The following is a 25754-nucleotide window of genomic DNA, read 5'->3' as shown; positions in this document are numbered from 1 at the left end:
TTTCTTTTATTATGTTTTTATTTAGAAAAATTAGTATTTTATAGTATATTAGTGCTGATTTTAGTGTTTTTATTATATTTGGTGCATTTCATAACTTTTTTTTTTTTTTTTGAGATACTGCAATATTAAATAGTGCAGCAAAATATGCCAAATATGCACAAGGAGAGAGCAGCAACAGAATGGAACACTAACATGAAAATGAGAACCAGACGATTTGTCCATTGAAAAAAAACATGAAGACATGAACATAACTAGAAATCTCAAGATTAAAGCCAATTAGTAGACTGATGATTCAGGAATTAGAGCATTTAGAAGAGCAATGGAAGGAGAAGAAAGTTAAGCAGCAAAAAGGAGACATAATAATGCACTGAAGCAGGTTATTATGTAATGACTTTCTTCTTTTTTTTTTATTTTTGATCCCATATACAAGAAATAAAGAGACTATAAGCATGTCACTGCTATGTGTGTGTGTGAGGTGCAGATGAGGAATGAAGTAGAAGTTTATTGATGTTTTTTTTTTTTTTTTTTGAAGAGATGTAGGTTGTAAGACAGAGGTGGATGGAATAAAAGAGGAAGAGGAAATGTAGGTACAATGCATTTGCAGTTACACAGTAAAAGCATGCTGGGCAGCTGCTGCTTTTGTATTAACATGTGGAAGAGAAAGTGGAGGAATGATGGTTACCAATTAACTGGAGGAAGTGACCATAGAAGTGCTAGTGAGATAGAGGTTGAAGTGAGCCTGTAAGAGAGAGAGAGAGAGAGAGAAAAGATCATCTATGAGTCTAACTGCTTACCTCTGGACATCATCAAGATTTTAAGGGAAGTTTTAGCAGCAGCACCCCAAACATGCAAGTAGTATTCTAAGCATGGCCAAATATATAGTTAAGAATTGGTTGGGTGTAAAACAACCTCTTGAATAAAAGAGAATGCCAAGTTTTTTGAATGTTGAGGGGGCAACTGATGTGATATGTTTATGCCAGGAGAGACTAGAGGTAAACGTTAGTCCAAACAGAGAGAGATCTGATCTTGTCTGGTGATTTGTGTACTACTGAGGGTAAGGGTAGGTCAACTGAGAACTCTCTTGCAAGAGAAAGGCAAGACCATGTTTTGGTGTCATTGAACATGACAAGGTTGTCCTCGCCCTACTGAAGGATAGTATGCATATCAATATTTAAGGCACTAGCTGTAGATAATCCTATAGCCTTGGATATTAGAGTACTGCATGATTTGTCAAATGAGTAGGATGAGAGGAGAGTACTATCGTCTGCAAAACTGTGGATAGGATTAGTAGTTATTATGAGGTCATTTATGTACAGGAGAAAGAGAGTAGGTGATAGGATAAAGCTTGAAGTACTCCAGGATTTGTGGTGAAACTTGAAGAGAGGGAGCCATCTACTAAGACTTGCAGAGAACAACCAGAGAGAAAGCTGACTCACAGAGGATGGCAGAGAGACCAAAGATTGGCAATTTGTTTAGTACGCCTTGATACCACACATGATTGAAAGCTTTGGAAACATCAAGTGCAACAAAAGTTTCTCTGAACCTTTCCATGACACATATCCAGTGGTGAGTGATGTAAATTACAAGGTCAGCTGTGGATCATGAATGGCAGAATCTATACTGGTGGTTGCTGATTAATTGGTGGGCCTCTTAATAGAAGGAGTTGGCTATTGATGACTTTCTCCATTATTTTGGAGAGAACAGAGGTATTAGCAATTGGTTGGTAGTTTGATGGTAGACTTCTATCATCCTTTTTTGAAATAGGATGGTTATGAGATTGCGGGATAAGTACCAGATATGTATAATAAATTGTAGAGATGATGCAGGACAGATGTTAGCTCTGGAATACAATGCTTGAGAATGACTGGAGAGATGCCATCAAGACCAGAAGACATTTTAGTGCCCAAGTTTAGTAGTCTTCTGTCTTTTTATCAAAAAAATACAGGAGGCAGTACTTGGGTTCTGGGATGGTAGGAGATGATTTCCCTTGGTCATCTATGGAGGAGTTTGAGGAAAAGAGTAATGTTAGGAGTCAGCTTTATCTTTAGGTGAAGTAACAGTGGTGCCATCAGAGGTGGATGTGCAAGAGAGCAGGAGTTGCACCCAATGGCCTTTGCAAGGGAATAGAAGGTACAGCTTCCATTTGGAGGCAAGTTTTCTACTGTTGCATTTTATAAAATCGGATTGGGATTTGCCATGACTGATTTGCATAAGTTGCATGCTTTAGTATAGGCAGAGTATAAAGCTGGAAGTGCTTGATGCAAGCCACATGCAGTAAGGTGAATTTTTTCTTAGACTGTTTTGATACACTTTCAGCTGATTCGGGGCTTGGAAAGTGGATGACGATTATGGGTTGAATTGGGAATGAAACCCTTTATTCCAGTGAGAATAATTCTGTGACTTGTTTGGCACAGATGTTAGGGTGAGAAGAGCGAAAGCAATAGTCAGATCAAGGAAAGGAGAGAGTAGAAATTCCAGAGGTCATCCCAATTCGCTCCTCTGCAATTCCAAAGGATGTGAAGTCAGAAGTGATTGGAAGAGAGGCATTCCATGAGACAGTAGACCTGTACAAGATTGTGGTCCGAGTTGCCAAGAGGAGAGGTGGCCTCAATGGTATATCTGGAAGGTGAACTGGTCAAAAAGAAATCCAGAGTATTTGGAGAGTAAAGAGGATTATCAGGAATTCAAGTAGGTAGACATACAATTTGTGTTAGGTCATTACTTATATCAAAGACTTGCATCTCATCCAGTTTGGTTGGTGGTGTTGGAATAGGGGAGCCAGTTGGAACTATGGACATTGAGGTTGCCCAGAAAGATGACCTCACTATTTGGACAGCTGGATTGCTGATGGCTGAGTTTCATGGAAAGGAATGTGAAGGGATCGGAGACCATTAGTGTTTGGAGACAAGTAAATACAACAAATGAATGTTACTGAATGGGACAAGAAAACCTTGAGCCAGAGAAGGTCGAAAGAAGGGAATTCTAAATTAGCCATTTTCTGGTAGGCTATGTCAGATTTCACAAAGACACAGGTGCCATCCTTGTAATGAAAAGAATATTTAAGTGGGTAGTTTGGGCACTGAAGATGGACAGTAGTAGATGTAGCTGCAAACTAGGTTTCTGTCAGGAATAAGATGTCTGGAAGATGGTAAATATCATTTATGGGTGTGTAAATGCCATGGATGTTAGTAAAGTGGATGTGAAAGTGAGTTTTTAGCGAAGAGATTCTGGCTTGGTTTGTATGTTATGACTGGTGTGATGTGGCTTTTTTTGATGGGATTAGTTTACGAGGACAATTCACTTTTGTCACAGTCACATTGTAAGAATATAGTGGGGAGATTCAGTGAGAGAAGATAGGCTCTTGGACATGACATGGCCTTGATGGTACCGACCCCCACATAACACTACTCAGACTCCCTTTCCAGGCATGACCTGGCAGAGTATGTGGAAGCAAGATCATGCGGCAGTTGACTGGGAAGCCTCCTGACTTGTTAATGACAGGTCTGGCCCATGCAGTAACTGGTAGCAACCTGCAGCACCACAGCTTTAACTATGTACCCTTGAAATAGAGGAAGTTATGGTACTCTAAGTAAGTTTGTTATGGCTTTGAAGAGTATCACTCACATTGCATGGTGAAGAGGGAGGAGTACAGAAACCAGAATCCCTTCTCTAGAGACCAAACATAGCATTTGCCACTTCAGATGTCCAATAAGCTGGGTAGAGGTATTTCACTGGATGAAGAACATCTACCACCTAGAACATTTAATTTCATTTTAATTAGGTAAGTAAAATAGAATATAAAAAGAAGGATGTAATATGATATGGTGATTCACTTATAAAACATCCCACTGGTGACTGATCTGTACTACTTGAGTTTTCCAGAAGCAAAAATCAAACAAATAACAAATGCAATGAAATACAGAAAAGAAAAGAGATGATAGTTCTGGTAGAACCAGTGCTTATTTTGTAAAGCAATGAGTGATGATACTCTTTGTTTAGTCTACTAGGTAAACGTGTAAAAAATTACACATTTATCTAGCACACATATATCAAAAGGTCGCACTCACAACTCACTCAGGCAACCCAATCCATTCACTCACCACTCTCCAAGTGAAAAATCTAGTTTTCATGCAATTGCTAAACCACTCTTACACATCTTCCAAGGATGACCTCTTGTTCTGTCTCCTCTAGCCAAGTGCTGAAATGTTTGCCCTACATCAATCCTATAAAATCTTTTAACATTTGCAACCTACAAACTTTCAATCTGTCCTCAAAGAAAGCATTCCACTTCTCCAGATCACTCACCATCTTGGTCACTTGCCTCAGGTTCCTCTCTATCACTTCCTCATCCTCAAGAAACCCAGGTGACCAGACTTGAGCACCTTTCCAGATGTGGTCATATTGAGTCTTTATAAAGAGGAATGATAACAAACTTATCTCAGCTTGTGAGTGTGTTCTTCAATAACCAAGTATTGCCATGAATATCTGTCTACTTAAGCCAACAAGCTCTCTAAACTTCAATTTACTATCTTCTGCTACCTCTAAATCCTTGGTTTCATCAATTTCCTGGAGTACAGTTCCCTCAGTGTGGTACACAAATTGTAACCTTTGTATCCCAAAATACATAACTTTACACTTTTCCACATTATATTCACATCCATTATGTTTTGCCTATACTGTCAGCCTATTTAAATCTTCCTACAAGCTAGCTCTCTACGTTACTTTGATTAACTATTACCCTACCCAACTTTGTATAATCAGCAAACAACTGAATATTTCCCTTCAAATTATTTCTTGTATACCATATTTTTCCATGTATAAGACGTGTCCATGTATAAGACGAACACTACTTTTTCGAACCCAAAAGAAATCAATAGTATAAATAAATACTCAGTGGGAGGAGGTCCAAACTGTCTCTCTGAAGCTTTATTTCGATGTTCAAAAAAGTAGTGTTCGTCTTATACATGTATAATTTTGATGACTTTTAATTTGAATTTTTAAGAATATGACAATCGTTTTTTATTTTCGGACATTTTTATGGGCTAGTGCTCAAAATATTGTTAATGCATTAACTTATCCTGCCAACAAGTTGCAGGCGCATGAATGCTTTCAGAGATATGAATCGTTTATTCAGAGTCAGCCATTAATGATGTCAATCGACAGAGTTAACAATGGCTAGTGACTGGTGGAAGCCTGTTCGTGGAGATAAGGTACCGGCAGTTTCGCCACAGCAACCGTGGGTTTCAACTAGTTACACCCCCCTCCCTCCTGTGTATAAAATGACCCCCCAATTTTTGGTCTAACATTATAAAAAAAGTATTGTCTTATACACGGAAAAATACAGTAAATTATGTACAAATTAAACAGCAGTGATCCAAGCACAGATCCCTGTAGCACACCATGTCACCTGCTATCTCCTGGATATACTACATTTTGGTATCTATCCATCAGCCATCCTTTTATCCATATCACCTGTTTCATATCCATCCCCATTTGTTGCAATTTGCAAAATCCAGCAGTATTATGTAGCCATTCCCTTTATCAAACTAACTGAGTAACTCAGCTGTCACTATTCTAAAAAGTGAGTAGATTACTAAGGCATGACCAACCCTTCACAAAGCCATTCCTGAATTCTCTTTTTGACCAACTTTCCCGGTATTCTTGCTACTGCTCCTTAGTAATTGGTTTATAATTTCAATATCTACTACCACAGACTTAGATCCTCCTTTATGCAAAGGAATTATTTTGCACTCCTTCCACTGTCTTAGGACTTTGCCACAGCTGAGACTTAAACAGCACAGTCAGAGGCATCACCAGTTCCCCTGCACATTCTCATAAAATGCAGGTCATTATCCCATCCAATTCCACAGCTGTGTTTGCATTCAGATTCTGGAATATCCTAAGTACCTCCAATTCACCAACCTCTGTTCTCATATCAATCCCTATCACATCTGTCATAACAATATTTTCACTTGGATGATATATCCTAGCAAAGTGGATTTTAAAAAAAAATATTTTCAATCACCAAAACAAGCATGTACCACATGAGAAAATAATAATTTTAAATTTTATAAAATTACAAAAAGTTGATGCATTGAAGCAGATAAACCTGAACCACATAACTGGTTCTTCTGAGCAATGATTACATATTTTCTTCTAATGCAAGCTCATAAAGTTGTATAAATTTCTGGTTTTAACTGCAGAAAAAATGGGAACATGATCTAACTATTAGTCACAAATGTTTCATACAAGGTCATAAATCAAGAGAAATCTCCCCTACTATACCAAATAAGCTTTACCCCCCCCCCCCCCAGAGAGAGCTGAAAAATAATTCATAACCTAGATACCACAACACCTTCTGATGTTGCAACTGCTTCAACTGTTCTGAAAATATTCTGGAGTTAACACCTGTCTTAGGTTATCTTTTATGCTTTTCCATTATTTAAACATTTATTTACTCTACAGCTTGCCAATTAACCAATATTCTAATATCCTTTAAAAAAAGCAGTGCTGTGAAAATGTTCAGAAAAATCCCAAGCTGCTATTCAGGATTTCTAATGCATTTTTGTGGTTTAGCACGACGGACTTCTAAACTATTTCCATGGCAGCAAACTTATGTCTCCTGAAGTTCTACTAAGATGCCTTTATATCATAATATAAAACAAATCTTACCTATATTATGAATACTCTGAACAACTGCAACTTTTGAACTACTGTATGCCCACAGATGTGAGACCTTTTGACACTTCTAAGCATGTCAGAAGAAGGAGAATCCATTTTGATATTAGGGTAATCAATGTGATGTGTTTTGTGGGATGAGTATTTATTATTATTATACATTGAAAAACTAGCTTTTCTTTCATGAAAATCTAGTTCTTGAAGTGGTAGCTATATTGTTTGTACAAAAGTTGGAACCTTTACGTATAAAGCACGTGATTCCGTGTGTTGCTGACCAATTCATACATCCTTTATTTCTTTCTTCTCTTCAGCATGAATTGACTATTCTTTGCACATTGCCATGCTCGGTTCTATAAAGTGTGGGCATACAATACTTTGTTTACATGCAAAGTAGCTTTGATGGCTTGAGGAAGACCACAATAATTTACAAATGGGTTTTTGAATCATATCTAAAGAGGTCAGCCAAACCACTCTTCTCTCATTCTTACATCTATTTTTTTAATGCAACAGATTTTTCTAAAAGGACATAATAGACTTGTTTAAATTATCCATCTGGGAATGGGTATGGATGGAGTACAATCTTTTGGTGAGCAAATAAAAGAAGCTAATTTAGAGACTAGTTTGAATGTTGTTTGTAGATCACATTTGGTCAGTTTTTAATTTTATCAGGAAAGCTGTGTTCCTTCTGGATAACCAGCTAGAAGAACACATGCAACTGACAGCCATAACATACTAAGCACTTGATTCTACCTGAAGTACAAGTTAAAAAGAATCAAAACAGATGGGTAAATTTGAAGCGCCAAGTAAGATAGTAATTTTCGTGATTTTTTTTAACTATATTATTATTATTATTATAATGGGTGTCTCCATGGAGTCAGAAGACTCATCGTGGGAGATCCTACATTGATACACTAACCATTATTCACACAATAGCTATCATGCTTCTCCTTAAACTCATTCACAGACAAAGCACTCACAACCACTTCTGACAATGCATTCCACCCTCCAAGCAAAAAATCTAGTCTAACATCCTTGTTAGCCACACTCTTATACAATTTCCAGGGATGAACCTTTGTTCTCTCCCTTCCTGCACAGTACAGAAAAAAGTCATTAGTATCAATCCTATAAAACCCCTTTAATAACTTATAAGCATCTATCATCTCTCTTCTCTTATTGCCTATCAGCTAGTTGTTTTTGGAGCCCACAGACCTTCAAACTATTGTCATAGGAAACATTCCACAGACCTGCAACAATCTTTGTCACTCGCCTCTGGATCCTCTCAACCACTTCTTCATCACCAAGGAATCCAGGTGACCAGATCTGTGTGCAATAGTTCAGATATGGTCTTATTAATGCCTTATAAAGTGGAACAATAACTTCTCTACCACTGCTTGTGTGTTCTTCAACAACCATGTAATTTGATGTGCAGTTTTTTTGGCTACCTTTGCAATGTGTCCTCTAAACTTCAGTTCTCTATCCTCAATCACCTCAAGTCCCTTGCCTCGTCAACTTGCAGTTCAATTCCATCAAAAGTACACAGCAAGTGATCTCATCCTCCCAAAGTGAATCACCTTACACTTAGCCACGTTAAACTGGCAGCCATTTAAATTTGCCCATATTGCCAACATATTTAAGTCATCCTGCAAGATATCTATATAACCTTCAACTATTGCTCTTCCAAAGAAGAGCAGTAGTTGATGAAGTTGAATCATCTGCCAAGAAGTAGATATTTCCTGAGATTACTTCCAATATCATTAATGTATGAATAAAACAACAGAGGACCAAGTTCTGAGCCCTGAGGTACATCACTAGTCACCTGCCTTCTCTTGAACTCATCTCCTCCATAAACCACTCTGATATCTTGGAAGTTTATTTTGCACTTGGTTAGACCATAATTTATTTATTCATATGGAGTTTCCTCCCTTTTCTCCCCCATCCCTATTGGGGCGAGTTGAGCCCCCTCCTGGGGGGATTAAGTATTTATGGCTGTAGATCTGTGTGTTCGCGGGGCGGTTTGCCTGCTTGCAGGATGAAAAACCTCAGATAAACTGAGGGGAAAAACCCTGCTGTCCACGACCAAGAACGGCTATCTTGGCTATGGCTGAGGAAGATCCTTAAGCTCCTCACATCGGCGACGGGAATTGAGCCCAGGACACTCCTTCACAGGCATATGGTTGCGAAGCGCATAGCTACTAGGCTAACCGTGCAGACAGGTTAGATCATAATAAATTTAGTTTAATCCTTTATCCAAGTGCAAGCAAACAAAGTTTGCACCTGAAAATATTTTCAGGACTGAGGTAAGGTGATACATCCCTTGGCAACTCGTAGCAAAGGTAGATCAAGCTCTCTCATCACTCCTTGTCTCAGTATCTCCCATAATGCAAAGCACATCTCCTTGTGGACATGTATACTGCTATGTATTAAGGGAAGGGCCACTACCCAGACCAGTTTTGACCTTTATTGAAGTCTCGTCAGTGGGAGGCAGACCCAGATACTTCAGTACTGAAAATATTTTCAGGCGCAAACTTCGTTTGCTTACATGTCTAACCAAGTGCAAAATAAACTTCCAACATCTTTCTCTAAATCCAGAGTAATTTAATAATAAGGTGGTACACTGGTTGGCAACTCGTATAGGTAAATATGACCTCTCCATTGCTTCTGCCTTAGTATCACCACTCTGGGTCTGCCTCCCACTGACGAGACCTCAATAAAGGTCGAAACCTGTCTGGGTAGTGGCTCTTCCCTTAATGCACAGCAGTATACATGTTCGCAAGGAGATGTGCTTTGCATTATGGGAGATACTGAGACAAGGAGTGATGAGAGCTTGATCTACCTTTGCTATGAGTTGCCAAGGGATGTACCACCTTACCTCAGTCCTGAAAATATTTTCAGGTGCAAACTTTGTTTGCTTACACTTTTATATATAGGATAAAGGATTAAACTAAATTTATTACACTCTGATATCTGTCCATCAACCACTCTCTAATTCAAATTACCAGATTCATATCCATCCCCATTTGCTCCAATTTATGCAGAGTTCCATGTGGAATCCTGTTTATTATAGAAAGCAAGTTACTAAAGCAAGACCTACCTTTCACAAAACCATGCATCACACCCACCCAGTCCTGAATTCTAATTTTATGAACTTCTCCAAAACCTTAACCACCACTCCTGATATACTGATTGGCCTGTAATTTGCTACTTCTGTCTTGGAGCTTCTTTATGCTTTACCAGAACTGATTCTTAAATTAAACAGTTGGTCAGAGGAGGTGCTAATTCTCTTGCACATTCTTGTAACACATGGGCCGACATGACATCTAATCCTATGGCAGTGTTAGCATTAATGTTCTGCAATATACTAAACATCCTCTTTTCCACTCTATTTGGAACTTTACCAGAACTGATGCTTAAATTAAACAGTTGGTCAGAGGAGGTGCTAATTCTCTTGCACATTCTTGTGCAAGAGAATTAGCACTATCTTGTAATGTGCAGGAGAATTAGGCCGATATGTCATCTAATCCTATGGCAGTGTTAGCATTAATGTTCTGCAATATACTAAGCATCTCTATTTTTTCTATCTCTAGTCTACTGATATGTTCTCTGATGCTATGACCAGATCCAATGCTCTCAAACCTTTCAAATATGGTCTCACAGAAAATCTTTCACAACCTAGATTATTCGTTCCCACAACCACAATAATCTCACTCTATCCCTCTGCAACTTTGCTGCTTCAGTTATATCCCTAATACTGACCCTAGATAACATGCTTTAATGACTTTATCATCTTTCACACCCTTAATTATACAATATCTTTTTTTTCTCCTTTTAACCTTCACACCCTTTATACGCCCTGCTGCTTGTTTTTGTCCATGTTCTTCTTTCACATTCTTTTGTACATTGCTCAGTACAAAAGTATTTACAATCTCTGTAAATGTATTTCTGCATTTTTCATTTGACACACACACACACACACACACACACACACACACACACACACACACACACACACACAAATTAATCCATTACTAAATAATCTATCATTCTCGATCCCCCCATACTTTCTATTTGGAATACTACAAGATAAGCTATACAAATTGGTCAGTTTAAAATTATAAAACATATTCCAGTCATTTAAAAATCTCAGTTCCTTTGTCCCAGGAGAACATGTACAGCACAATTTGCTTCGCATGCCTCTATCAACGACATTAGGGTATGGATGTATAAAGAATGTATGCTTCCTATAAGACTGATTGTAATTCACTGTGAAGTCTTGATGCTCACTTAACTGATGTTCAGGTAAATATCAAAATAATAATAACCATATTATTATTTTACACCAGATTTTACAGTAGTTTTTACTGATTTTATTATATTTAATATTTTTGCTAATATACTTTAAGACATATTGTTAAATTAAGATAATTTTTAAAAAATGGCACCAAAAACATAGCAGAACAATAGAACAGCAATGAAAACTAATGATAATATAGAATGTTATCATTATCATTAGTTATCATCTGGATATGAGAACCTCTATATTGATGACATAAATGAAGAACAATTAGTATGAAATTTCCAGATTAAAAGGAATTATTAGAAAAAGCACAGAAATGTTTACAAGAACTAAGACAGGAAAAGAAAAATAAGAGGCAGGAAAGTGAGGAAATAATAACAACAAGTCAATTAAGATGTAAGGGAAAAAAAAAGAAGTAATATGGTACGGTGATTTGATAATTGAATTTGTGCTTGACAGTGGTGTCATTAGACTGAACTTCTCGAGAGCTAAAATAAAGAATGCAATGAATACACAGAGAAAAAGAAAATAAATGTAAAAGAGGAGGTAGTGCTTGTTGGAACTAATGATTTAAGTAGTTATACATATATAGTATGAAAGAGGATATGAAAGATTTAATGAAAAAAATGACAAAGAAAAGTGGGAAAGTGAAAATTTTCTAAGTTTATTACCTAGATACATTAGTAATGAGTTAAGAAGAAGGGCTATTATAATAGATTCTGTGTGCAAGTTATGTAGAAAAAATGGGTATAAGTTTTTGAATGTGTGGAGTGAGTTTGATGGTAGAAAAAGACTTGCACAAGAGGAATGGGTTGTGCTTCAATGGATTTGGCATCAGGTAACTAGAGAAATTATTTATGGAACTTGCTAAAGGAATGTTCAGCTGAAATGGGTAGGCCCTTTGCATGTTTGCATAATATGAGTTCTCAGCTCAGGAAAGATATCACAGGAATGGAAAGAATGTATGCTAATCCCATTGCACAAGGGTGGTGCAAAGATCAATGGACCTAACTACTGTTATGTCCTAATCTTCTTATTATATATCTATATGTTGTATAGTATACCTCTCCTTGGATGTCACGTGGTACTATTGAGAACACAAAGGAATTGCCTCAAGGTCGAGCCAATTCTTGGTGACAAAGCCTCTCTTAAAGTTCTGGGAAAATTTGTTTTTTATTGCTGCACCACCGAGAACCTTTAGATTAAGAAAAGAGTTTCCCAATCAAGAAGTGAACTTGCAGATGTATCCACTATTGACCTTTTTTTGCAATCATGACCTTAACTATCGTTTATTCCCTTCCACTTAGATTCGAATAATTTATGAGTGATGCATTGGATTCTTAGACACAGGCAATCAAATTAAAAATAGCAAAAGGTTTATTCATCATATTTGTTGTCATACAGTGTAAAGAATAATCAATCATTACTATTAGAATGTTAAACAAAATAACTTACATACATTTTAAACAAATATCAATATCATATAAACACTTCTCTAAAAGAATCATAACTAGCATTCTTAGATCATAAAACAAAAATGAAACTTCAGACTTTGACAAATTACTCAAATAAAGACACTTCAATACCTCTTAAAACATAATTATCAATCAGCACATGTAAAGAACGTTCCTTTTCCTTTTGTCTAACTGCTATCAAAGCACTATAGTCCTGTCTTATTCTAATCAGAGTCCTTAATTCTTAAATTACAGTTAATTTTTCTTCCTCACACACATTACTTGACAAAAAGGTTACAATAATGTACTTGATGATTCTTTATATTTGTCCCTTCAATTCCTGATTCTTTTTCTTTTAACTATTTCCTTTCCGTTGGTTTTACGGCTGGGATTCCTTGGTTGGTCCACACGTTGCTAGTATATCGAGTACATTCTTGGCGAACGGTGATTCTGCATTCACGTAGCACGCTACCGAGTCGCTGAGCTTTCCCATGAGTTGGCAACTATCTGTGTAAAACTTCTATCCTTTCATCATAGGGCTTGAGACCCGCAACCTTTTCAACTACTATGCAGCATCTCCGACTGCTACTACTACCCGGGAGTAAGAGCAGAACTCTCTGCAAACTACACGTCCAGACAACTGAGAAGAAAATTTTGTGGTTTTTGGATAAAAACCACAAAAAGTTTTTATTTGTAGACGTGGGTCTCACTTCTGTAGCATCTTCTCCGAACAGCTTAGGTCTCCACATGCCATATGCGCACGATACCGCTTGGGACAACTTCTTAATCCGATGGTTTGCCCTTGTACTATGACCTTGTGTTCTCACTTTGTTACATGCAATTTATACAGCAATTCATTGTGTATCAATCTTAACAATATAAAATTTACCAAACTTCACTATCAAATATACAATGTAGTAGAAATTCTTTTATACTGAAATATACACAATTTTTCTTCTTAATCACTGTATCCTATATTTGTCAAGATATATATAATATATACTAGGATGCAAGCATATCCTTTCAGGGTTTAACTTGTTAAATTGTGATTGAATAAATTCCTAATGAATTTTATTCATTCAAAATTCAACACTATTGTCCTATCAGTGTCTCTGGAGTGATGGTGAAGATTTTGAGTGAAAGAGTAATTAGAGAAATTGGTATGAAATTACATGCAGAAATGGACTGACAAACACACTATACTTTGCAAGGAACAGCACGGTTTACCAAAGGGAAGTCATGTTAGTACGCTGTGCACTTCAATTGGAAAATGCCCAAATTCGATTCTATTGTGGTAGGAGGAATCTTTATATGGTTTTTTTTCAATTGAAGGTGAGTTAGCTGATCTCATATGGAGGTAGCAGGGTTTTTTCCTTCTGGAAACTTGGGTTTTTCATCCTGTATACAGACAAACCGACCTTCAGGACACATGCAATTTACAGACAAAAAAATACTAGTGGTGGTAGAGGGATGACATTGGTGTAGATGGAGGGTTGTAGAGCAGGTGCCCTCCCTCGATGAGTCTTTTGGACTCCTTGGAGGTATCATAAAATAATAATAATATAAGCTGGCTTGGATAAGTGAGTGGCTGATGAACAGTATCAGAAAATGATATATGAGGATGAAACTGCCAGATTTAAGGGTGACCAGTGTTGTGCTACAGGGATCAGTCATTGGACCACTGCTGTTTAATTTAAATATTAATGATACTGGAAACCCCTAAAAGCTGGAATACTGGAAAAACCATCCTTCTACACAAGGATAATAAAACTTATAAGAAATTATAGACCTATAACCCTTCTCAAAGTCCTTCATAAGCTTTTTAAAAATATTCTGACGGCTAAATAAACAACATATTAAATTTCTATCGACCAAAAGAACAAGAGGGTTCCTTCTCATCTTTAGATCTTTCTCAACTTCAGGTCATTTACAAGCCTTAAATCAAGTATACTGGAAAAAACAAAAGAATATAACAAACCAATTTCTTTGGCATTCATAAATTATGTAAAAGACTTCGACTCAATAGACTACGTAAAATGCTAGAAGCCTTAAAATAGAAATAGATGATATTTATATCAACATATTAACTTATACACGAGAGCAGTTCAGCACTGATGAATTTAAATGGAAAAGAGAGAAATAGAAATAAAAATAGGAATTAGACAGGGAGAATAACTCACCAAAATTATTTGCTACAGCCCTCAAATATTGATAGAGAATATTTAAGTAATCTACGATTCACTGATGATATCATATTAATAGCAACATAACCAAAAGAACTATAACACATGATTATTGAATTAAATGAAGTAAAGTTCAGAGATAGGCTTACGAATAAATACAGATAAATCAAAAATAATGTATAGTGAAAATACTCCAGAACAAAAATAGATCAAAATAAATCAAAGATGGATTGAAATAGTGAGTTCACAAAAATATCTACGATAAATCATTACAAACAACCATAAACTTGATAATAAAATTTCAGCTAGAATAACAGTAGGATGAAAAGTTTTTAACCATTATAAAGATATATTTAAAAGTATTTACCAAATTGCCTAAAAAGTAAGATCCTCAACCAGTGTATCCTCCCAACAATGATCTATGATACTAAAACCTGGAGCTTGACTAAAAAACATCTAGTGAAACTGAAAACAATACAATGAAACATAAAAAGAGCTATTCTGGGAATAACACAGTTAGATAAAAAGAATAATACTTCGATAAGGAAGCAAACAAATGTAATGGACATTGTATTAGTAAATGACAACAAATGGCACTGGGCAGGACGTGATGACAATGCCTGATAACAGATGGACAAAGAGAGCAAAAGAATGGACACCAAGAACAGGTTATTGGAAACCAGGTAGACCAGCCTTAAGATGTTATTAACATTTATGGTGGAGAAATGTATAAGATCGGCCAGAATGGAAGAAGCATGAAGAGGAATTTGTGGACCAAAATAAAGCTGCTGTTGATGATGCTGGGGAGGGCCTGACAGATCTTTAATTGTTTGCTGATGCAACTAATTTACAGGATAAAGTGTGGACAAATGATAATGACCATCAATTCAATGTTAACAAGTATAAAGTTATCCAATGTCATATTATATTGTCATAGACAGGAAGTTGAACTTTGAACGTCACATAACAAAAATTGCAAATACAACTAAGAGGATAATTGCAATTCTGAAATGAACATTGACATGTAAGAATATTAAAGTCATTTTGTCTCTTTACAAGACCTTGATACAACTGCATCTAGACTACCATGTGCATATTTGGTATCTTAGGTTCTGAGGGAATAAGGCTGTAGAAAGGCTGCAAAGAAGAGTTACAAAGATGATATCATCTTTGTAAAACTGGGCAACGCCACAACTGGGGCGTCGCCCCAGTTAAACAAGGCCCCCCGTTGTTTTCGCCAGGGACCCGGGGCAAACAGCGAAAAGTTCACTACTGGAACAAATCTGAAAACACACCCCAACTCAACATCACCAGAGTTAAAGATCGATACTATCAACATAAGAAGCCCGAATGGCAAAGAAATGGAGCTAGCTGAGGAATTAGATAAGTACCAGATCGACATAATAGGGGTGACTGAAACAAAAAAGACAAAAAACTGGTGGGATCTTTTTGAGCAATAAATACAAAATGTTATATTCAGGCAATGACAATCAAGGAAAAGAAGGAGTAGCCATAGTATCCAACACTAAATATGAGGCTAATCTTCTTGAATGGCAGGCAGTCTCAAGTAGTGATGTGGGCAAATATCACAATGGGGAACTGGACAATGAGACTTATTTGTGCCTACGGTCCCACAGAAGGTTCTACTAAAGTAGAATTGGAGGAATTTTTTGAGTCTTTAGAGAAAGCAACTGACACAATGAAAAAGGAAAAGTTGGTCCTTGTTGGGGATCTAAATAGCAGAGTAGGAAATGATTATAAGACATACAAAAATATTTTGGGAAAATTTGGAGAAAAGAGCAAAGCTAATAATAATGGCAAATACCTGTTATATTTCTGCTCAGGACATGGACTGGTTATTACTAACACCATGTTCCAAAATAAAAATGTGCACAAATTTACATGGAGAGAAGAGATAAGGAATAAGAAAAGTCTCATTGACTATGTTATTGTTGATAGTGATGTTTTCTCCCTGGTGCAGGACACCAGAGTGTACAGAGGATTTGAAATTGGAAGAGATCACTATTTAGTCTTGAGCAAGATAAAATTGAATTTCATATTGAAAAGAATGACATGTAAGAAAGTTTTAAAGCAAATAAAAGTTGAGCAGCTCTCAAATGTGAACTGTAGACTAAAATACACAAAGATTACTGAAGAAAAAATGAAAGAGTTTGAGAACAGGAACCAAACCTTGGAGATTCAGTGGCAAGCCTTAAAGAAAACCCTTATTGATTCAGCCAGAGAGGCATGTGGTGAGATTGTCTGCAAGGATAGAAAAATCAGAACTCCATAGCGGACAGAGGAAGTAAAGAGGCGGCAAAGGAAAAGAAGAAAGCATATCAGAAGTTCCTGGCAAATAAATCAGCTTGTGCTCTTAGAGAATACAGAAACAAATGTAAGAAAGCTTAAACACTGTGTAAAACTAGCTAAACAAAAGTCATGGGAGGACTATGCAAGAACATAATAAATAAATATCAAGAAGGTGGCAAAATATTCTGGAGGTTATTGAAGAAGCTCAGAAATGGAGGAAAGAGTGCTGTAAAAGGATTAAGAGATAATAAAGGTGACATGAAAACTGGAGAAAAAGATATCCTTGAAGTATGGAGTAATTACTTTGAAAATTTGCTAAGTGAAAAAGCAGTGATAGTATAGTGATAAAAAAACACTCAACAGGCATACAATCAGAAATACATATCCATACTTGAAGTAGAAAAAGCCAAAGGCTTGAAATGTGGAAAGGCAGCAGGAGCAGATGATATTCGACCAGAAATGCTGAAGTAAGGTGGTATAAAAGTCTTACAGTGGCTGCACTGCATAGTTCAGAAGGCCTGGACAGCAGGGCAAATTCCCGATGATTGGAGTAGAGCTCTCATAGTACCCATATATAAAAAGGGAAATAAAACTGAATGTGAGAATTGCAGAGGTATTTCCCTACTGAGTGTTCCTGGCAAGATTTATGCCAGTATACTTGAGAAACAGTTGAGAAGAATTGTGGAAGAAAAGCTTGGCAAAGAACAAGCTGGATTTAGGCCAAATAGAGAGGCTGTCAGGATGAGATCTTCACTTTACAACAAATAGTCGAGAAATGAGAATATAACAATGATCTGTATTTAAGTTTTGTCAATCTGGTAAAAGACATATGACAAGGTGCCAAGACAGAAGTTTTCAACACGCTACAGTTATATGGTGTGAATGGGGCATTATATCAAGCAATACTTAGTCTGTATTCGAGTTGTAAGTCACAGTTAGAATTGAAGGAAGTACAGGAAGATGGTTTAATGTTAAATCTGGTGTGAGACAAGGATGTACATTATCCCCACTGTTATTCATTATCTATGTGGATCACATTATGAAGGAAAGTGGTATTAAGTATGATATCAAAATTGGAGATGTTAATGTCAGCTCTTTGCTTTATGCAGACAATGTTATACTTCTAAATAATATAAGTCTGCAAGATTCCCTGACTAAATCGAATAACTGTTGTAATATATATGTATGAAAGTCAGCATTAAAAAGACAAAGACAATGAAAATAGGCAGAAACATTGAAAATGCAAACTGCATTGTGAATGGAGAACCTATAGAACAAATAAAACATTTCAGCTACTTAGGAACGATCTTTAGTGAAGATGATAAATTAAATATGGAAATAGACAACAGAATCAACAAAACTGGTATGGTAGGAAGTAATTGAATAAATTCATATGGAAAATGAGAGAAATTAGTCGGAACACTAAATTAGGTGTATACAAGACAGTGCTCAAACCAATTTTAACTTATGGATCTGAGAGCTGGGTCCTAAGTAAAACACCTGACCAAAGACTAGAGACACGGAGATACGAGAGTCCTGGCAATATCCTCGTTTTTAATAAAAAATTAAAAACAAGGATATTAGCAAAGAACTTGATATTGTCAGCATCCAGGAATGCGTTAGCAGAGTTAATCTCAGGTGGTATGGTCACTTAAACAGAATGGGCGAGGAAAGATTAGCAAAACAAGTGTTCTCTGCCAGGTTGGCAGAAAACGACCCAGAGGATGACCAAGATATAGGTGGATTGATACGGTACAATGTGCCTTAGACGACAGAAATATAAGATCAAAATTGGAGGAAAATTGTAGATAGGAAGTCAGTAATGATGTAAATTTTTCATGCAGTACTATCATATCCTGTACATGATGATGAAGTTAGCATTATCAGAAGCATTTTAACATTACACACTTGGTGAAGACACAAAGTAAAATGACCAGCACTGCACCTGGAATAACAAGCTTCATGGAGAGCAACAGTGATACTCTTTGAGGTGATTTGATTCCTGTTATTAATTAATGAAAATAGGTAGTGTAAAATGTAGGATTCTTATGGTTGTTTTAGTCAATTTTTATTTATACTTGATTCTAAATGTCTATTCAATATTTATCCATTACTTTAATTTTCCTTATCTTATACTTGTTGTAATTGTATTTGATATATCGATATTGATATGTCTACTGCACCTTTGTAAAATTCTTATTATATATATTTTATTCTTTATTCAAAACTTATGTTAACTTTATCTTAGTTTGTAATACTTATTATACTCTTTTTATTATACAGTCTTAACTCCAAGCTCTAAATATGTTGCTTGATTTAGTCTCCTATTTTTAATCCTCTCATTCAACTTTATTCCCTCCCCTGTCTCAAGGCTGTAATTATGCTTCTTCACATGCACAAAACTTTAGAACTAAGAAATTGACTCTGGCTGGAGCCAATTTCTTTGTCTTAACTACTGGCGTTTTTCTATATAGAATTCTGAAAATTTATTTGTTTATATCGACTGCGCCATCAGGATTCGTGGATAGGAGTTGAATATCCTTCCAAAGAAAATCCACTCAGCAAGGCACAGAACTTTCCTGTCTCATGCTTATTACTAAATCCAGCAACACAAAATTACTAATTTTCAGTCGTGGCTACTTAACACTCTAGGTCACACAGATTCGATTTTTATGAGCAGTACATTGGTATGCAGGAATCAGGCAAATTATTTGACAAACAAAACAATTTATTCATGATAAATGAATGTACATTAAAAATCAACACTAAACATGCAAATAGTTCAGGCTCTATACTTCTACAGCAAAATATGCTTGGAATTATAAGTAATCATCCTAAGTTAACAATTCTCTCTAGATAAAGTGTCTAAGGTACTAATTTACACAGTGCAAACTTACACATGCTATACAACACACAGGCTTAGCTAATAAACAATATTAAGCATATTAAATTTTCACCTTACATCAATTCTATCCTGTCTCTACAACCGAACAAGTTAATTCAATGATTAGCTAAATGCCTTCAATCCTCAAACAATATTAACATAAAACTTTATAGTAATCACAATTTCCGCCTCTAGTAAAATACAATATATTTGACCTTACTTTGTACGTAGTCATCTGGTTCACACTAGTAGATTCTTGAAATCACCATCCTCCGTTATTTTCTGATCTTGGCTACACATACGGGCACCTTTTTCCTTGATCGATGAGGGCCACTTCTTATTTCTGAGATTGTCAGGAAATCTGGAACTCTTTCTTCAAAACACAAATGAGTTATCTTGTACTTCTGGCTCTGTTGGCTGGAACATAGATCACCAACCTTGAATCGGCACAACATTTTCGAACCTGGATAAGACCGTGACTGACCTCTACCCCGGTTTACGAAAATCTAACGATACCAATGAACCACAACAAGAACCACCTTCCAACGATGAATACCGAGACTGCTGTATCGTGACTCTGTGTCTCCCCCTTTTAAAGTTTTGAAAAAAAATTCATATCTCTCCATCGACCTTGGGTCCTGCTACGATTTTATTCCCTTAGGTATTTCATGGGTCTGCACACAGCACCCTTTTAGGTTGCTGCATTAATGAAGGAAACCCTGTACATACTTGACTTTTGCGATAGTGATTGCCTTAGGTCATATTTTAATCTGTTTGGGATATATCTTTGTTTAACAATCCTTTGTTACAATTTAATTTATACTTAACTTTCTTTGTTATTATACAATAATTTGGCAGTTAAATGATTTAACAGTTCACTCTAAAATATTTCCATATTACATAAACATTAAAAAATTTGCTAATTAAGCAGTATTTCGTATGTTTTTTTGTTTTCCAGTAAAATCAGTATATGATTGTAAAATCTTGAGTAAAATCAGTATATGATTGTAAAATCTTGTGTAGAAGGATTTTTGTACAAAAATCCTTTTACACAAGATCTTGACTTTCTACACAAGATTTTACACAAGATTGTACAAAAATCCTTCTACACAAGATTTTACAGTAGGCAAGGAAGTGCACCAAAATCTATGCATGATTAAACCATTGGTTTTGTAAAACTTGTGCTGCTTGCAGAAACAGTTTCTCCAATTTAAACTGGGATTTGTGAATTAGCCTGGCTTTCTTCCATATCATGAAGTTGTTTTTCTTATCCTGTCTATCTAAAATACTGAGTTCAGCACTGGCAATGAATACTGGAAAGAGAGAGAAAGTTTAGGCAATCCTTGATTGTCTCAGGAAGGTGGATACTTTGTTTAGAGGTTTGTATACTGCTCTGATTCTGCATTGTTTCAGAAGAAAGCTGAGTTTATTTGTTGCACTTTTGATGTAAGGTAAAGATATGGTGTATGTATAGTTTTGTTTTTTGAGGGATGAGAATTTGTTGTTCTTTTTAAGGAGTTTGGTAAGGATTGTTTTTTGTTGTATCCATTTTGATGGAATGATGTGAGTAGAGCTTGTTGTTCCAGGTGCAGTGCTGGTCCTGAAGATGAAATCTGCTCTGCCCCAGAGGTTAAACTTTTGAAAATTCTAAGTTTCTGGGCAGGACGGTGGTGTAAAGTGGAATGTAGGCATCTACCTCTGTGTGCGTGTGCGCACGTGAACTTATGGTAAACTAAATACATGAGAGAACTGTCTGCTTGCCTTGTAACTAAAGTATTCAAGAAGGCTAGAGCTCCTTCTTTTTCCTCTTCTACAATGAAACTAATCTGAAGATGGTTATTATTGAGGAAATGTGAAACGTTAGAGAGAGCTTGTGGGCCATGCAGCCAAATGGCAAAAACATTGTCTATATGTCTCAATCATATATATGTCTCTGGGCTTGATGGGGGATTCAAACACTTCCATGTATAAGTTAGCAATAAGGGATCAGTTTGTAAATAGTTAATTTCAGTCATTAAATTTATTTGCATTCCAGTGCCTATGTAGTTTTCTGTTCTAGAAACTTCAACATGAATCATAGAACAGCTATGGAAATATACATCTTGATGATGCTGATATAAATAAAATAAAAGTTGTAAATAAGTCTTCTTTAATGCCTATCCATTCTCCAAAAAAGAGGAGGTGATAATTTCTTTAGCTTCAAGTTTGAAGCTAAAGAAAATGGCTACAACTCGCACCATCATCAGGAGTGAGTACATTCCCACAGTATGCTATGGTCACTTTCACTGAGTTGTGGGATTAAAAACCTTAATTTTTTCGGGGGGGGGGGGACCTACTTGCATACCATGGGTGTATGTTCAGGTGTGCTGAGCACATCCATGGAATAGCAATATCATTGATATATTATATTTTTGCATTTATTCTTGTTAAAGACTCCCCTAACTGTTTTCAGGCATTGCGTGTAAACAGTGCATCACATTTGCTAATGTTAATAGCCCACGTGTGCAGTCACAAATATGGACACCTTTGAGCCCAATGAACAGACAAAAACATAGTGCAGCAAATCAAGAATATGATCTGCTGCACTATGTCCTAAACACATCAGTTCACACATAAGTGTGAACTGATGTGTTTAGAACACGGATATAGACAAGTTTTTAATAATTTTCTATAAATAATTTATAACTTCTTTACACATATTTACAATGGAAAATAGTGTTGATAATCTACTGAATGTCCCATTTTCTGCACAGAGCCTTAATGGATTGTACGATTGTAGTCAAAGAAGGTAAGCCTCGTGCTCCTCCTCCAAATTTACTATTCTATTTACACCTTTCAGTAATTCAAATATACCAACCAAATATAGCTGTTTCCTTCATTATTGTTTACTAATATATCTTAAAACAAACACATTATCCCCTGCTCTATGCATATTTGCTTATAATTAATTGATAAATTAAATGATATAACTGTATTCAAAGTTGCCCTACAATTAACTGCATTGGACCAATTAAGATGAGCACTGATGCGCTATGCACTCTTAAAACTTTCATATGTCAATAAAAATGCAATCATATAGTTAAATTGACATGAATTTTGTAGCATAGGCTGCATAAGCCACATGACAGCACACTCAATCAAAATGAGTACACAACTCCACTGTTGTATACATTGAATGCACCAAGGATCAGCTAACTCAGGAACTGGCTGAAAGAAGGCTTAGAAAAATTTCCACTGGCTGGCAACTAGAATCAGGCAGAAGCAACACAATGCTAAATGAAACACGTAGATATGACCTTAAACTTATAGGTAATTTATTGTAGACTCTTGCAGACTTGTGGCTGGTTTGTTTAAAGAGTTTAATGTCATCTATATGATTATGAAAGTCAATCTGGGCAAGTTATAGCCCTTAAAGGCCTATAAATACTGCAGATTATTATTATTATTACTGTCATCTATATAAAGTAAAGAACTAATCTTAATAGCTTCAATTTTGAGTTAGGTTTAATACCATTCTTCTTAATAATGTGATCCATTTAGAACACAAAGAGCAGTGGAATCAGTGCACAACCCTGCCATACATAAGATTTATCATAAAATCGTTGAATCTACGGTGTGCTGATCAGACAGTGGAGATGCTATTCACTCTTCTAATCCTGCTGGCAAAAAATACCATAAGTAGTCATATGCAAAGAATAAATTTACATATGATGTAGCTAAGGAATACATGACAATAACAAATCAATTATGAATAATATACATAATAATGCAAATTTGATTTGAGACTTTCTGTATGCTTAAAGTAATTGTTAAAATGAATTTTGCAAATATTCATCAGAATATAAAACTTACTTGTGCTACAGTTTCATAAGCAAGATAATTGAATATTTCCAAAGTTACTGCACTAGGTTTAATATCTGTGAGATTGTCTCGTAGCAGCCAGTCTCTAAACTTTGTAGCACGATATTTACGACCTAGAATACATAAGAATGGTTAGAATAAAATATAATTTAAAACAGCAAAGCTTTAATATGAAAATGAAACAAATAAAATGTAAATTACATGTATCCCTTGACTTATAAGACATGTGTTCTAAGAAGTGTGGCATTTTAAAAAAAATTCATAATAGTAATAATGCTACAAACAAAGGTTTCTTATCTGCCTAAATTTGCTTCTCCATATGACATTATCTAATGTTTTTTCAAATTATATTTATACTTGTTATGATAATGAAATAACATTAAAGAGAAAATACTGACTACATTTCTATTCATTTAAGTTTAGAACACAAATCATTTAATTCTATATCAATACAAATGAAATATATCCCTCCTCATGCACTTCCTATCCATCTATATACAGGGTATTTCAAAAAGAATGCCCTGATGCTGCAGGACTGGCTACTTCCACAGCTGAATAAAGAATCTGAAGATTACATTTTTTGGCAAGACGGAGGACTGTCACATTGAAACCTCCAAGTTCGTCAGTTTCTAAAAAACATTGCCTCAGCGTTGGATTGGACGCACGGGACCCCACAATAAATAAAATAATTATTTGAAATCGGGTCATTCTTTTTGAAACATCCTGTATATTTCAAATATAATATAATGGGAATTACAAACACTTCGCATCATGGCAGCTTGGACATGTCAAGGCCAGTTGGATGGCTAAATAAACTAAATGTAGTATGTCAAAAGAGAATTCAAGCAATTACTGAAGGAATATAGAAAGCATGGCTGGTAATGGAGCCACCCTACTTTCCAACCAAAGGCTAATTTAGATTTGACCAATATAAAATTTTGAATTTATATTAAAATAGTAAAAGGACATATCTGGATGTGTATTTTTTTAGAGAGAAGGTAGTTGTTGACAAGCCAAATTTGATCGAGATAAAAAATATAAGAGAAAGATGTTGAGCATGAAGCTCAATTATGTGAAAACATAAAATATGAGTTTTGCACTGTTTATCATTTGGCAACAATTCCAACCAAATGGCCAGCACACCACACGTTGCTTCTCCTGCATGTAATTCATTAGTTTTGGTTCCTATTTTGGTGTTCAAATTCTTGATATTTTTAATTCTTAATCTTTCAAAATCTACAGTCCATTTGATTCCAATTTAATTAGAGGCAAAGTGGTTGGCTACCTTAGTAAAAATTTTTTTTATGCTATCACCAGATCTAACAATCTCAAACCCATATTACCTTCTAGCACATGCTGTTTTAAGTAACTATCTCTTAGCAACTACATAGATTCAATTTGCTTCTCTCATTTGAATCTATGTTTCCATAGTCAAATTCCTTCATAATTATTACTCACTCTGTGCTCATTACACTAATTTTCCAATGCATGTCAACCATCCCTCCTTTTGCACTTATAAGCCTCTAACTACAACCATTTTTGTCCTACTGACTCTTATCTCAACACCAGATAGCTTCAAATGCATTGCTTACCCTCAGCTATATCTTCTTGCTGAACTTCTACTCTTGCTAGTCACAATTTTTTGCCATCATTAGCAATATCTTCTTCACCTCAGTTTTAATGCCACTTTCATAATGTGATCCATACAAATAACAGTGGGGATAGGATGACCCTTGTCTTATATTTGATTTATATAAAGCTAGTACAGCCTTTCTAAAGTGTTTAGTTAGGCCTTCCATTTACACCATATAATTGCACCATTTTGAATAACTGTTCTTTTGACACCTTGTCATACACCTTTTCCAATTACAAATCCTTGATTCTCACAATTTCTCAACTACTTATCTTAACCACCCAACCAACCTTGACATATATACACATCAAAGTTTCAGTGGATACAAAGTACATATTAAAATTCTATCAGCATTAACATTACATTGAAATATCATGGATATGAAGTGCATGAGGATTTAATCCATACTAACGTCAATGTGGTTAAAGTAAATATGTGGTCCTGATAAATCCTATTT

General features: G+C 35.8%; 1 protein-coding gene across 1 annotated transcript in view; it reads right to left on the bottom strand.

Annotated features, from left to right (window-relative positions):
- Nucleotides 1-25754, bottom strand: part of LOC150100966 (transcription initiation protein SPT3 homolog) — a 143438-nt gene that overhangs the window by 28605 nt on the left and 89079 nt on the right. The window contains exon 8 of the mRNA XM_090401735.1: nt 23656-23777. Coding sequence (XP_090257861.1) covers nt 23656-23777 — 122 coding nt within the window. The remainder of the gene's footprint in view (nt 1-23655; nt 23778-25754) is intronic.

This window comes from Typopeltis vanoorti, chromosome 12, assembly GCF_054136105.1.
Source record: "Typopeltis vanoorti isolate ZY-2024b chromosome 12, IOZ_Tvanoo_1.0, whole genome shotgun sequence".
Lineage (NCBI taxonomy): Eukaryota > Metazoa > Arthropoda > Arachnida > Uropygi > Thelyphonidae > Typopeltis > Typopeltis vanoorti.
This window is presented reverse-complemented; position numbering and strand designations above follow the sequence as displayed.